This window comes from Rhinopithecus bieti, unplaced genomic scaffold (genome assembly GCF_001698545.2).
Source record: "Rhinopithecus bieti isolate Rb0 unplaced genomic scaffold, ASM169854v2 scaffold_6945, whole genome shotgun sequence".
Taxonomy (NCBI): domain Eukaryota; kingdom Metazoa; phylum Chordata; class Mammalia; order Primates; family Cercopithecidae; genus Rhinopithecus; species Rhinopithecus bieti.
In genome coordinates this window covers 509,982-524,784 of record NW_016805531.1, presented here as the reverse complement: position 1 = coordinate 524,784, position 14,803 = coordinate 509,982, and the positions used below count along the sequence as shown (strand labels likewise).

General features: G+C 39.0%; 2 protein-coding genes across 3 annotated transcripts in view; one reads left to right on the top strand and one right to left on the bottom strand.

The window, feature by feature from the left end:
* The window catches only part of SHC4 (SHC adaptor protein 4), a 156,314-nt gene that overhangs the window by 44,340 nt on the left and 97,171 nt on the right, over window positions 1-14,803 (bottom strand). For both annotated transcript variants that reach the window (XM_017872772.1, XM_017872771.1), the window contains 2 exons: window positions 6,752-6,805; window positions 2,472-2,523 (listed from right to left, as the gene is read on the bottom strand). In XM_017872772.1, coding sequence (XP_017728261.1) covers window positions 2,472-2,523; window positions 6,752-6,805 — 106 coding nt within the window. The remainder of the gene's footprint in view (window positions 1-2,471; window positions 2,524-6,751; window positions 6,806-14,803) is intronic.
* EID1 (EP300 interacting inhibitor of differentiation 1) lies at window positions 11,889-13,625 on the top strand. Its single transcript, XM_017872773.1, has one exon. The coding sequence runs from the start codon at window positions 11,980-11,982 to the stop codon at window positions 12,544-12,546; it is 567 nt and encodes a 188-aa protein (XP_017728262.1). The 5' UTR covers window positions 11,889-11,979; the 3' UTR covers window positions 12,547-13,625.

Sequence of the window (14,803 nt, the reverse complement as noted above, 5' to 3'; positions counted from 1 at the left end):
GTTGGGGGAAAAGATTTAGTACTACAGGAGTGTGTGCAAGCACGAGGTATGTTGCGAACACAGTGTCTTCTCACAGAGATTTTTATAGCCAACCTATATGAGAGAGGACGAGGAGACCAAAAAAGGAGGAATAAGTGATAGAGACATATTAACTTTTAAAACCAAGAAAGCTACCCTATGTTTCTAAGTTATCTTCTTGGACACACCCATTTTCCTACAGGAAAGAAAGATGTAATGAGGGAGGAAAGAAAACTATGCTTTCCACGTGTTATGTAGATGTTATTATTCCCACTTAAAAGATAAGGAAATCCAGGTTTGAGGTTGTGAAACAATCTGCCTAACTTCATACAGTGAGATGATGAAATAATTATGATTCCAACCCAGTCTTTTTGACTCCAGCATCAATCTTATTCCCTATACACAGGCTGATGGCTAAAGAAAGAAAAAACTGAAACCTTGATTTGGACCGCTTCTATCCTTCACCTCCCAGCCAGGACCTCGCTCAACAGTTCTCACGAATGGGGATTCTCAAAATCCCCATGCCAGGATCCCCAGGGGTCGTCTTCAAGCAGCTCGCTCTGACAAATGACTCAGGCACCAGAACAGGAGCTTTCAAAGTGAATATGCTGCATCATAATTTTATCTGCCTCTCTTGTTTCACTTAAGCAAAGGGAGAGCTTTGCAAGCATGTGGATCTTTCTTGGCCATCACCCTTAGCAACGACATACATTAATCTTTGAACTCTTCACCATCATTTACTTAAGAGCAATGACATGCCCAGAGATATTCCAAGACTGATGGCAAAGTTACTAAACATCTAGATTTCCCGATGCATTTTTTTCTTCCTTTCACCCTGTCATTTCCATGTTAAGACAAAAAGTGTTGTTGTTCAGAGGCCTTCCCAGAAATAGCAAGCAGTTATCATTTAGGGAAGTTCAGGCAAGGATTAGAAGAAGTTGCCCTTTTCTGGTATCCTTTGTTGCGCCCTGTTCCTATATCCCCACTGTCCCATTCACTAGTTCCTGTCTCTCTTGCTCACTCTTTGACCATGATTCATTCTTCTTATTTAGTTTAGAGTGGGTCAGTTTTAGTGGAGTATTTTATAGTGTTTATCCTCCGTTCCTTCCTTTTCATCTTTTTGCTGCCACATTCTTTTGGCAAACATTTGCTGATGATCTACTGCGTGCCAGGCTCTGTGCCAGCAGCTGGGCTTCATAATTTCATTTCTGACCATCACAATATCTTCCAAATGGATATCCCTGCCTTAAGTTTCTCCCCAAATCCATCTACTACATCCTGCTGCCAAACCAATCTGTCTAAACTCTACTTTGTAAACAGTACTCTCCACCCATCTGTCCATGGGATTAAGTCCCTACTTATTAGCTCTCTTGTATCTGTCCTATAGATGCCTTTTAGACTTTTACATTGTGAGGTCCAGGGGGTTCTATTTATTTACTCCCCAGCATGCCATGTGTATTTCCACCTCGGTGTCTCATAGCTCTCTAAATTTTCAAGTCCTACTCCATGTCCACTTAATAAATGTTTGGGGGCAAACTCCATCCCTGGGACAGCAGAGGATGTGGCCTAACTAATATGTTCTAGTTAAGGAGGAGAACCAACTTAACACTTCTACCTAAGAGGAGTCTGAATGTCCCAGCCTTAGGGATGAGAAGCAATACTAACCATGTGACCTTGCTAAATCCTGAAACAAGAATTCCCATCAAATCACTCTTCCATTCACTCAGTCATTCAATAAAGTAGTTTTTCAGTATCACCTATATGCTAGGCATCGTGATGAGTGCTAGGGAACAACAGCGAGTAAGAGAAACAGGTTCCTGCCCTCATAAAGATTTTAGCCTAGGAGAAAGGACACATTAAACATACAAACAAGTGCAATATGTGAGTAAATAAAATATTAGGTTGGTGCAAAAGTAATCGCAGTTTTTGCCATTAAAAGTAATGGCAAACTGCGATTACTTTTGCACTAACCTATAATAGAAATGTGGAGTGTTAATGAAAAGAGAAATAAGTATTGTGATGCAGCAAGGTAGGATATGCTACTGGAGACAGGAGGTGCTATCAAAGAAGGTCTCTGAAAAAGAGGCATTTAAGCAGAAATCCAAATGGTGAAGTCAAGCATTCAAAGAGATACTACAGGCTCTTGAACAGCAAGTACACAGACAGCCAGCCCCATCTACCATAACCGCAATAGCTTCTCCTTTGAGTACACAAACAGCTAAGCCTTTGGTTTGTGGATCTTTAAAATGATTTAAATTTCATCTATATAGTTTTTCTACTTTGCTGTGCTAACAGGGTGATTTATTTCCAACTCAAATTTGCATAATATTTCTAGAATCCAACATAGCACCCTGGTGATACTCATCACTCTGTACATTGAAAATAATTGTTGGTTACTTTTTAGAGTTGGTATATACCAGCTCTTTAAAAAATCTGTAAGTTGCTTTCCATACCTCGTTGATTAACTGGATCTTTAGCTACGTAGGCAACATAGTCTGTAGTATCCTATAAAAAAGGGAAAATGACTGTATTTAAAATGGATGAACTGCACTGTTGAAAGAAACATATATTTCGGAAATGATACTGAGGCAAGGACTTAAATACAAATGTTTTTATTTAAAGAGACAAGAAAAGCATTGTAAAAGGAAACATAAACAAATATACACTATATAGTTTAACAATTATGGAGTCCATGTTCTCTGTCCATTGGGGAAATAATCGGAAAATTAAAAATTTAGAGGCAGACTGTCATTAAGAATAAAATAGAAAGCAGATAGGGAATATGTTAGGACATATTCTTTAAAAATGGCTAGGGACTATGATGCTATCCTAGATTGAAAGTTGAAGTATCAGGGATTATGCAATCACAAAGGTGACATAAACTAAGATAGGGCATCATGATTTCCTGTTGTCCAAACATATACCACATATATCAGAAAGTAAGTTGACTAAAGAGACGTGCTGGATTTTGTGGTTGTTAGCTTCCTCGTATGCAGTGCAAGTTAACTTAAGGGATGATAAAGTGAAAACACAATGAATTTATGTGATCAATATACAGAAAAGAAAAATCATTTTTTTAAAAAAGAGAACCCCTGAAAAACTTAAGAAGTTCAAAAAGACATGCACTGCTGACTTTGTAAAAACAAACAAACAAAATGCCACTTGGTAATCTCAGTCTTTATCGAAAACAATAAGCTGATGAATGATAAGGTTTTAATAATTAAAGATGCTTTTTGTTATCTAAGTTCTCGGGAAAAAATACACACAATGCCATTTGCAGATCACAAGTATGACTCTCTAGAGGGAAGATGCAATCAACTGGCAGGAAATAAAAGCCCATGTTTGTAATACCCTCAAGGACAATCACTTAATAACCCACAGTGAATCACACAGGAAGCGGATCTCAGGGTCAGCATAACTCATCTTGGGCCATTAAAAAAAATAATAACACATACCTAAGTAAATTTCTCTTATGCAAAAAGAAAAAAGGTTTTAAATATCCGCTAAATAAATAACGCCATATCTATGGGCTTTGTTTTATATGAATTTAGAAGGAAAACCACAATTGCCGGGGACTTTGCCACTCTTATTCAAGTGAAGAGGTGGTGTGATGCCAGTCATGCTGTCTGGTAGGTCCAATTATGGGAAAGAGGCTGTGAGACCTCTCCAGACCTCAGTTTCCTCATCTTCAAAACAGCCTCCAACACTGGTATAGTTCTAAAATTCTGTAGCTGTAAACATTTGGGAGAGTTTACAGAATGCTAAAAGTAAAGCACAAATAGCAGGGGAAAATATGTTTAAATGTATTTAATTTTTGACATATTCACAATGCATTTTTTAAGTGGAGAAAGTATATATAGCCATAGAGACATTACCAACAACTGTTTTCAGGGCTGACGGATGGAAAACAAGTTAACTGTTTTTGCAAAGAGAGTAAAAATGAGGGTGAGCAAAGGCCAAGAGATGAGAAGACTATTCATTATTTCTGAAATTTTGGAGGAAATCTTGGAGAAAGATTACTATGTTGGACCACAGGAACTTTTAAGTCAGCTTCCAACCCTTGTATGTAGTTCGCCCTAAAGCTGTAAACTATCTCAGTTAGTATCCTAAAACAAATATGGGCATGTGTGAGCAATAGTGGTAGTAGTTACTTCTTGTGACTGTGTGCCAGGCACTGTGCTAACACTAACCACGCATCATTTCACTTAATTCCCACAACACTGTCAGGCAATAGGGATTATCCTCCATTTACATATGAGGACTCTGGAGTTTAGGGAATTTAAATAAGTCAAGTCTACTTGACTCCAAAGCCTGGCAGTACATCACACTGCCTCCTTGACCTGATGGTAAAACTTCATAGAGATGATTTCTAATGCCAGTGCTTAGGGTGGCTCCAGACTTCTATTTTACTAGACAGGTGCTTTAACCAACTAAGCCATGGCACTGCTGCCAGATTTCTATTTTAAATTTGAATCAATAGGCTTTCTCACCAGCTTCAGAGAGCACACATGTGCTCTCAATGCAGCAGGTACAAACTTTCCCCATAGTGGCCACAAATCATTTACTGTTTGTTTTTGATAGGAACGGTGCTTTGGTCAATTTAAAGAACTAAAGGCACGTGAAGAGAGTATGAAAAAATTTAAGATTCTGGAGAACAATAATAGAAATCATTCAGGGCATGCCTTGGGTAAATGACTGTTTGCACACCAATTCTAACATGATGACAACCCTGGAGAAATTTAGGGCAAACACCAATAATTATTTTTCATACTACACGTATAAACACTACTTTAAATCTCTTAAGAAAAGTATTTGAATTCCTTCATGGATGATTGAGCTAGGAAGATGAGAAAGTGCTGGTATTTTTCAGCCCGGATTCAGTTGACCCTCTCTGCCAGCCACGATCCTTGGTGTTCCTAATGAGGCCAGATTACAAGGCTGGATGGAAAAGAGGCCAGATAGGCTCTTGGGTTCAAATAGCAGCTGCTAAGCACCTGACACCTTGTATGTCCCTTGTTTGCTAGTGGGAATTCACAATTAGGCATCTGTGGAATTTCTTGGGGAAAAGGTAGAACTCTTAACATTTGGTTTACTTTTAAAAATGGCAGCATCATGGAACTAATATATAATAGTTATTTGAAAATAACTACACCCCAGGCTAAAAGATGAGGAAGTAGTAACGCCTAAAGGGGAAACTGAATATCCATTAATTAGAAAACAAGGGTTTGAAATCCTGTGAAGGCTGCTTTTCTTCCATGTGCTTCGTGAGCCAAGATCATGCCACTGCACTCCAGCCTGAGTGACAAGAGTGAGATTACAAAAAAAAAAGCATGTCTTGGTTTGACATGCTTAAATACTTTGGGTCATTGGTAGCCAATGTGAAGACAAGTAATTATTGAAGTGTTTTTAAGAATTGGCTAATTTAAATAGCATTTAGCTACATATTTTATACACAGGTAAGTTACACCAACACCCAAGTGGAAGAACCTGCTTAAATACTTTAGATGCCAGTAAATGAAGCAATGATTACAGAGTAACTTCAGAACTTTACTTCCTTTTGTGATATACAATTATTTCTCCCCCATTGAATATTTAGCAAAAATTTAAAACAAATTAAAACTACCATGATATCAGCTGCCAGATTTAGTTTTTAGCATCTTCTATATCTTTCTTGGGTTTCTAGGTTGTCGTCCTATTATTGATGACTCTACGTTTTATTCCTCAATTAGAAGTGAAAACTAAATGTGGTGGATAGAAAACAATCAATTGCTAAACTGAATTTTACTGGGTCGTTCCTGAAGGATATAATTTTTTTAAAAGAAATGCTTTGCAGAAAAGAAGGTAATACATTCTAAGAACAAGGTCTGTGTATGTTCCCCCTGTTTTCTTGACATTACTGATGTTTAACCACTATGAAAGTTGTACTCTGTCTTCTTCTAACCTTTCCTCAAAACATATAGAAGGTTAGAAGAGGAAAGAGTACAATAAAAAGACCGATAATGTCACAGAGTGGCAAAAGCATTCTTCTACTCCCTCAGTTTAAACAGATTTGCTTCTTGCTCAGTTGCAGGCTCCCTGGCTTCAAAGCCCCTTTCCTTTTGCTCTGGTCCAGAAATGGTGCAGTAGGGAGTCAAGGAATGACACTCCATTCTGCAAAGTAGGCTTGGAGAAATCCTGTACAATTTCCAGGAAATGAGTACCACACGACCTCTCCTTAGTAGAGAAGAACTACAAGTTCTCTCTCCCCAGCTCAGCATTTCCTCCATGAGCTCCTGCAAACCTGGTTGCTCATCCCAGATTAGACTTAGTTGACTTGGTTGATATACCAAGTCCAGTTGATTAGTAAAGTGTGCCAGAAACTCTGTTGAGAAGAAATTCTAAGGAAGGATTGAGCAACACATGGGTGACATACTTGCTTTTCATGACCTAGACATTATCAACAAGAAGCTTATTAGATGATAACTCCATGGCTAATAACATAATGGAGCACTATTAGTTTCATCTACTAATCCAAATATTTTAAAATGTAATGATAGAAAATATTTTGCCCAAGGTAAATTTTTTATTATCTGCTACATGTAGCTATTCACAGACTGTAATAGTATGTTAGGAAAAGACATGTAGTGGCTAATATGGTTTATGTAAAAGTTATTTTATTTTTTTTATCATCCAGCCCCAAACATCAAGAAGTTATTTTAACTCATAAAAAGAACTTTTGTGAATCAATACTTACAGGATCCCCTCCAGAGGCAAATGAAATAGACTGCATATGATGATTTGCAATAATCTGAAAAACATAAACATGTATGCTAATATAAAGTAATCATTATTTCTAGTTACATACAGTGTAACAGTAATAGACATACATTTGTTTGTTTTGTTTTTACCTGATCAGCATCCCTTTGGAAACCACCCCACCTACGCTCTATAATAATCTCATTTAAACCACGAGATTCTGGTGATTTTGTGATGCCCATCTCACTGCCCTTGCCCACCCAGGTGGAACATCATCTAGGGCTAGCCAATCAGAAAATACCATCTCTCTGGATACAGCAGAGCCAATCAATGTCTTTTGAGAAGAATTGAAATGAATAATAGGAGAGAAAGCCTCTCTCTCTGCCATTAAAACTATGTAAGCCCAAAGCTTCCGGGGCCATATTATGCTGCCATGTGAGAAAAGTCTGCTGGAATATGAAGTTTTCTTCTGATCAAAATCAGAACGGAGAACTAAAATAGGAAAGAGGTCTGCTGGTAACATTTGTTCCATCACTTTAATCAATATATTTCACCCTGTCCTTTTATATTTTTGTTTATTTTTGCAAAAGTTAGTTTGAATTTGATTTCAGTCATTCACTACTAAATGCATCCTGAGTAAGGCACTAACATTAAGACTTCTAATATGAGTAAGAATCGCCAAGTAAACTGCATTAATCAGCTAAGAAGACTGTCTTTTATTTGAGAGTCTAGGATTGCTTGTTTGGAAACCACAGTGTAATGACCATTGGCAGAGCCATATTTGTCATGCCATTTTGAAGGTTTATTAAAACACCAACTATGCACCTATTGACCTAATCCTGTTTTCAGAATTGTGTGACAGAATCTACCAAAGCTGATTACATAAGATGACCAAGCAGTTCTATTCCTACATGTATATCCAACACAATTGTGTAAATATGTGCAACAAAAAATATTCTCAAAGAAGATAATAACTGCCCTGTTCATAACAGCCCTAAATTGGAAACAATCCCAATGATGACTATTGTAATATTCAAATGGTGGCATACTATATAGCAACAACATGTTTGTTGAGCAAAAGAAGCCTAATACAAAGAATATATACTGCATGGCTTAATTTATATGAAGTTCAAAACTAGGCAAAATTATGGTATTTGAAATCAGAATAGTGGTTATTTCTGGAGCACAGGAAGAAGCGGCAAACGGTTTTCTGGGGTGCTGGAGTTTCTTGATCTGAGTATTGGTTATACAACTGTTCATTTTGTGATAATTATTATGGACTTGTGTACTTGTCTACATTTATATTTCAGTAAAAACAAAGTCAATATACAAAGATCAATGTCATTCCCATAGATCAACAATAGTCGGCCGGGCACGGTGGCTCACGCCTGTAATCCCAGTACTTTGGGAGGCCGAGGCGGGCAGATCATGAGGTCAGGAGATCGAGACCATCCTGGCTAACGTGGTGAAACCCCATCTCTACTAAAAATACAAAATATTAGCTGGCCATGGTGGTGGGCGCCCGTAGTCCCAGCTACTTGGGAGGCTGAAGCAGAAGAATGGCGTGAACCTGGGAGGTGGAGCTTGCAGTGAGCCGAGATCACACCACAGCACTCCAGCCTGGGCAACAAAGAGAGACTCTGTCTCCAAAAAAAAAAAAAAAGCCAATTAGACACTGTATTTGGGGAGAAAGGTACACTTTGTAAGAGTACTTTAGTATAAAACTAATAAGGATCATGTAATGCTTTTTGGAAAACTTCATTGAAGAGTATAAATAAGACCTGAACAAATAGAAAGATATATATCACTTTCACGGATGAGAAGATGGTATGACAAAGCTGTCAATCCTACCCCAGATTAATTTATAAATTCCATGCAATTCCAATAAAAATGCTTCTAAAATTCACATGGAAGAATAAATGTGCAAGAGAGCTAAAGCAAATTTTAAAAGAACAAATGCATAAGAATTCCCTTACCAGATAAGAAATATTATAATATCATATTCAAGATGCCCCTAAATTCACATGAAAGAATAAATGAGCAAGAAGAGTTAAGGCAATTTTTTAAAGAACAAAGACAAAATATTCCTGATCAAACAGCAAGATATAGAAGTGTAGAAATTTCACAAGAATTCAAAGTCTAAAAATAGACTCATGTATTTAAGAACTTTTAGTCTATGATAAATGTGACACCAAGCAGCAGTCAGCCAGAAATTATGTGTCCATGGTGAGGAGAACTAGAACAGAGGCTCCCAACTCCCCTGGCCACAGACCAGTACCAGTCGGTGGCCTGTTAGGAACCGGGCTGCACAGCAGGAGGTGGGCAGTGGGCGAGCGACAGAAGCTTCATGTGTATTTACTGCTGCTTCCTGTTGCTCACATTACTGTCTGAGTTCTGCCTCCTGTCAGATCAACGGTGACATTAGATTCTCATAGGAGAATGAACCCTTTTGTGAACTATGCATATGAGGGATCTGTGTTGCATGCTCCTTATGAGAATCTAATGCTTGATGATCTGAGGTAGAGCTGAGGTGGTGATGCTAGCGCTGGGGAGTGGCTGCAAATACAGATTAACAATAGCAGAGAGGTTTGACTGCACAGAGACCATAATAAATCAATTGCTTGCAGACTCATATCAAAACCCTATCAGTAACTAGCAAGTGACACTTAAGCTGCATCTGGTGGCAGGCTAAATAGTGGCAAATGAGTTGATGTACTTCAGTTTGTACAGCTGCAGCTGATGGCAGGCTTTAAGTCAGAATCTGACGATTTTAGTTTGTGCCTGGACCGCCCATTATCTTATTTACCACTTCCATCCATGCCTCTTTCCTGCACCGTGCACTTTCTCAGTCACAGTTTTGGTAAGCCCATAAGCTAACCCCAGCCAAAATGAGTAAAAAACAAACTTCACTGGAGAGCTTCTTTGAAAAGGGAGAAAGATCCACGATGAGACTGCAGAAGACTTTAAGGCTGCCAACAAAAAGAAAGCTGCATTTAAAAGAAAATACCAAGAGTCCTACTTAAAATACCAGTTCATTACAACCGGTGATTCACATTCTCCAAGCTCACTTTGTATAATATGTAGCAAGTGGCTGTGTAACAAACCCATGAAGCCTTCTAAACTGCTTTGTCACATGGAGACCAAGCACCCTGCATTAATACTAAGCCTTTGCAGTTTTTCAAAAGAAAACAATGTGAACATAAAGAATAGAAGCAATTATTGAAGGCTACCACTTCATCAAATGTGTCTGCACTGAGAGCATCATTCTTAGTGGCTAACCACAAAACTTGCTTACTTGCAAAGTGGCTGCTTTCAAAGTTACACTGGAATCATGGGGGTGACAAATGAACACTGAGATTTCTGACATTTCAAACATTAGCAGAGATTTTGAAAGAGACTGAGCCAGGGTCTTCTTTCTCCCAGCTGGTGCATGATCACCTATCTCAGCTTTCCAAAGATTTTGAGCATTACTTCCCGTATTAGGGTTCTCTAGGACAGAACTAATGGAATATATATATATATACACACACACATATATACATATACACACACACATATATACACATATATATATGTAAAGGGGAGTTCATTAAGTATTGACTCACACTATCACAAGGTCCCACAATAGGCCATCTGCAGACTGAGGAGTGAGGAGAGCCAGTCCGAGTTCTAAAACTGAAGAGGTTGGAGTCCGATGTTGGAGGGCAGGAAGCATCCAGCACGGGAGAAAGATTTAGGCTGGGAGGCTAGGCCACTCTTTTTTCACATTTTTCTGCCTGCTTATATTCTAGCCAAGCTGGCAGCTGATTAGATTGTGCCCACCCAGATTAAGAGTGGGTCTGCCTTTCCCAGTCCACTGACTCAAATGTTAATCTCCTTTGGCAACACCCTCATAGACACACCAAGGATAAATAATTGTATCCTTCAATCCAATCAAGTTGACACACAGTATTAACCATCACACTTCCCATCCACAAAAGACAGAATGGATCTGTGACCCATTTGTGAATAAGCCAGGTGAATCCACTTTGTCCATGCTAGAAGAGGATCAACTGCTTGATATTGCAAATGATGGTGGCCTTAAAAGTATGTTTGAGACAACTTCAAATCTCCGTATGTTCTCGATTAAAGTCAAGGCGGAATATCCTGAGATTGCCACAAAAGTACTGAAAAGCCTCCTTTCATTTTCAACATCCTATCTTTGTGAGGCAGGATTTTCCGCAGTAACAGCAACCAAAATGAGATTACAGAATCCACTGGACATAAGGAACACACCTTGGGTGTCACTGTTTCTCATCACCCCCAGATGGGACCATCTAGTTGCAGGTAAACAAGCTCAGGGCTCCCACTGATGCTACATTATGGTGAGTTGTATAATTCTACATAACTACAATGTTATAATAATAGAAATAAAATGCGGAATAAATGAAATGTGCTTGAATCCTTAAGTATACACAGTCATATAATTCATAGAAGTATATACAACTTAAAAGCTGAGGCTTTTAAGTTGAAGACAGGTAAAACATGTTTTTAAAAAACACACAAAATAGTGTTTTGCTATGAATACATAATGATACATGTAAATGCAAATAAAAGGAATTTAAAGAATACACGCCGCATTGGTAATAGTGGAAAGATACCTACCCGGAGAAAAGAAATGGGACTAAGTATTTCTTCGCTATAACAAACAAACAAAAAAGTACAATATATATATTGTTTGTGAATTTAACTTTTTAAATGACAACACTAAAAGGACAGAATGGAATAGTTCTTAATATGCTGATCTGTGGTTATGGATGTTGTCTGGTTTGGAAACGTGCATTTAGAAGTCATCAGCACATAGATAAATTGCCCTGGGGAGGAGGAAGAAGGGAGGGGAGGAACACTAATGTTACGAAGGCCATGTAAAGTTATTTTCCAGTTTGCTGCATCACAAGCAGCAGCAGGGTTAAGTAACACAGAAACTGTTACGCTCTTGCCTACAGGGTCCCTAGATACGAAGTTCGAATCGATGCAAACGTAGCTCAAAAAGCGACGCCCACACCCCGGGAAAAACATTGAGCTACTCCAACCACAGTGGCGCGCCAAGCAGGAGGCGGTACCTGAGGACCACGCCTGCGCGCGGGGTTACGCAAGCGCGCAGCCTCTGCGCACGCGCACAAACGCACGGCCGCGCAGCGTCTATCTTGCTGGAAGCTTTTTCCGAGAGGTTGAGCGGTTTGCATAATGTCGGAAATGGCCGAGTTGTCCGAGCTATATGAAGAGAGCAGTGACCTGCAAATGGATGTGATGCCTGGCGAAGGTGACCTACCGCAGATGGAGGTAGGCAGCGGGAGCCGGGAGCTATCCCTGCGTCCCTCCCGCAACGGGGCCCCGCCACTGCTCGAGGAGGAAGGCCCAATGGAGGAGGAGGCGGCCCAGCCAATGGCGGCGCCAGAGGGGAAACGGAGCCTTGCTAACGGGCCCAACGCTGGGGAGCAGCCAGGCCAGGTGGCGGGCGCAGACTTCGAGAGCGAGGACGAGGGCGAGGAATTTGATGACTGGGAGGACGACTACGACTATCCCGAAGAGGAGCAGCTTAGTGGTGCCGGCTACAGAGTATCAGCCGCTCTTGAAGAAGCCGACAAGATGTTTCTGAGAACAAGAGAAGCAGCCCTGGATGGCGGGTTTCAGATGCATTATGAGAAGACCCCGTTTGATCAGTTAGCTTTTATCGAAGAGCTTTTTTCACTGATGGTTGTCAATCGTCTGACCGAAGAACTCGGCTGTGATGAGATTATTGATAGAGAGTAGTTACATGCTGTTAAAAGAGGAGGAAACTACTTGAGGAGGGACCCAACTTTCCGCTATCTTTTGGGTTCATTCCAAATAGTTTTGTGCCATTGAAAAACTTGACCTTCAAAAAAATTTGTTTTTCAGAATAGAAGACAATAGGACAGTGACTGCACAGTTGTGAAAAGGAGGAGAATCATTAAAGAAAAGAAAAAAAGATTTTAAGACCGTTGAAATCTCTTATCAAGAATGTCCTAAAACACCTATGGCTTTGACTATGTTATTGATCCAGATTATTTTCCTTGCATTGGGGAAAATATCTTTCATATTTGTTTGCTGTAAAGATGGTTTTGCAAGAATAAGTCATGACCAAGACAAACTGCCAATACAAGAGCCCACTGATATTAATTATATAATGAGAAAAAATGTATCCAACTAGGACACATATCTTTTGAGTTATTTGGACTGAAAGTTTAAGAAAACTTGGGATATTCTATATTGTGATCTAGTCAAGCCATAGTTATCAAAGGCTAAATTTTCAGTGTAAGATAAATGGAGTATTCTTCATTATTCCAAAAGGATAAGTAAACTCAAAGATGTATCACGTGTGCTCTGTATCTTAAGATGTGTTTCCAAGAGCGTCTGAAATTTTGTTTGTACATGTATCTTGATCATTTATAAAGCCACTGTGATCTATAAATCAAGAAAATTCATTATCATAACCATTTTAAAAGTCAAAAATTAAGACATCTTTAATTAAAAACTTTGAAATCTAGACACTAAATGTGTGTGAATGTACAAAGAAACCATTGCTCACGCTGTTATATACTAGAGAAATTTTGTTTTGCTTGCTGTTTTAACTTGACAGGTGAAATACTTTAGTTGAACTTCATATTGTAAGAACTGTTAATAAAAGTTGTCAAGTAAAAGCCCTATATCTAAAAGACTTTATGAACAGTTATTCTATCAACTTTTAAAGGTTTTAAACCTACCCAGAAATTACCTTGGTATCTGAAGTTTCCCTCTGTCTCCTCCTCTAATTAAGCTTGTTATTTGTTATGCACCAGCATTGGAGATAATAAAATTTCTTGTTCTGTGTATTTTGTTTGGCTAATAATATTGCATACATACTTTATACTACTTTTTATTGTATGTGTTAACCAGTATTAAGGGAAAATAATCCAGCTTCAGCTATCTAATTCACAAATTAATTTCTGGAAATTAAACTTTGTAAATTACGTTTTTGCCCTACAAGAATTTGCTGGTCTAGGAAAACCTGCCCTATCAATGAGTATGTTGCCATGGTTACCTTACTACGATGCTGAGGTTCTAGGAGAGTAATGATTACATCAGAAGGCTATGTTCAGCAAAATGAGTATATCAGCAGGTTTTATCATGATCAGTAAAAAGGTTCCAGATGCTGCTGCTCCATTATAGCCGTAAAGAACGAATATCCAATGCAACAGGACAATTCAGAGCCTTATTTATTTTATGGTCATCCTGTCTTTTGGGGAGAGAGATCTGTAAAAGGTAGGATTGTGACAAGGATGATCAGAATTGTTCAGACACTAGCTGGGTTGGGAGGGAGAGATGGTGGAAGTAAAGTGTTGGTGCTTAGACTTCTTCATCCTACCACGTCCACTGCTATCTCAATTAGCCTGTAGCTACGGTCAGATGAGTGTGGATAGGTAATTAATTGCATGCGTGATGTAAATTAGTGTGGATGGGGGTATGCTAGTGCACAATAAACTGGCTGGTTGTATTTACCTCCAGATGTTTATCTTGACTAGGAAAGATAAACTCTTGGAAAAAAAAAGATCTGAGGTCCACACACCAGAAGGTTGTGATTCTGTTTCTCTCTAGAACTAAGTAGGGCACAAGAGTTGGGGGTGGGAAACACACCCTGTTGCATCTGAAGGCCCATCTTGGGGAGAAAAACCTGGGCTCTGCAATTGGCTGGGTTGTTTTCAGTCTTAAAATAGGCAGTAAGCTGAGAGACAATGAAAATTGTAAATACTTAATTGTATTTATTGAGGATAGAAAATTAACATTTTAACACCCCTTTTAGGGGTGTAAAATCATTTGTATTTCCTTTACGTGCAGTTACCACAGACAAACCAGACTACTTGGTTAAAATTTAGGTTCTACTATTTGTTAGCTCAGTAACTGGGGAATTAATCTCTCGGGCTCGGGTCCTAAACTGAAAATAGGGAGAATTGGATGTACCTTACAAATTTTGAGGACTAAATGAAGATGTGTGAGAGTGTGTGTGTGGGTG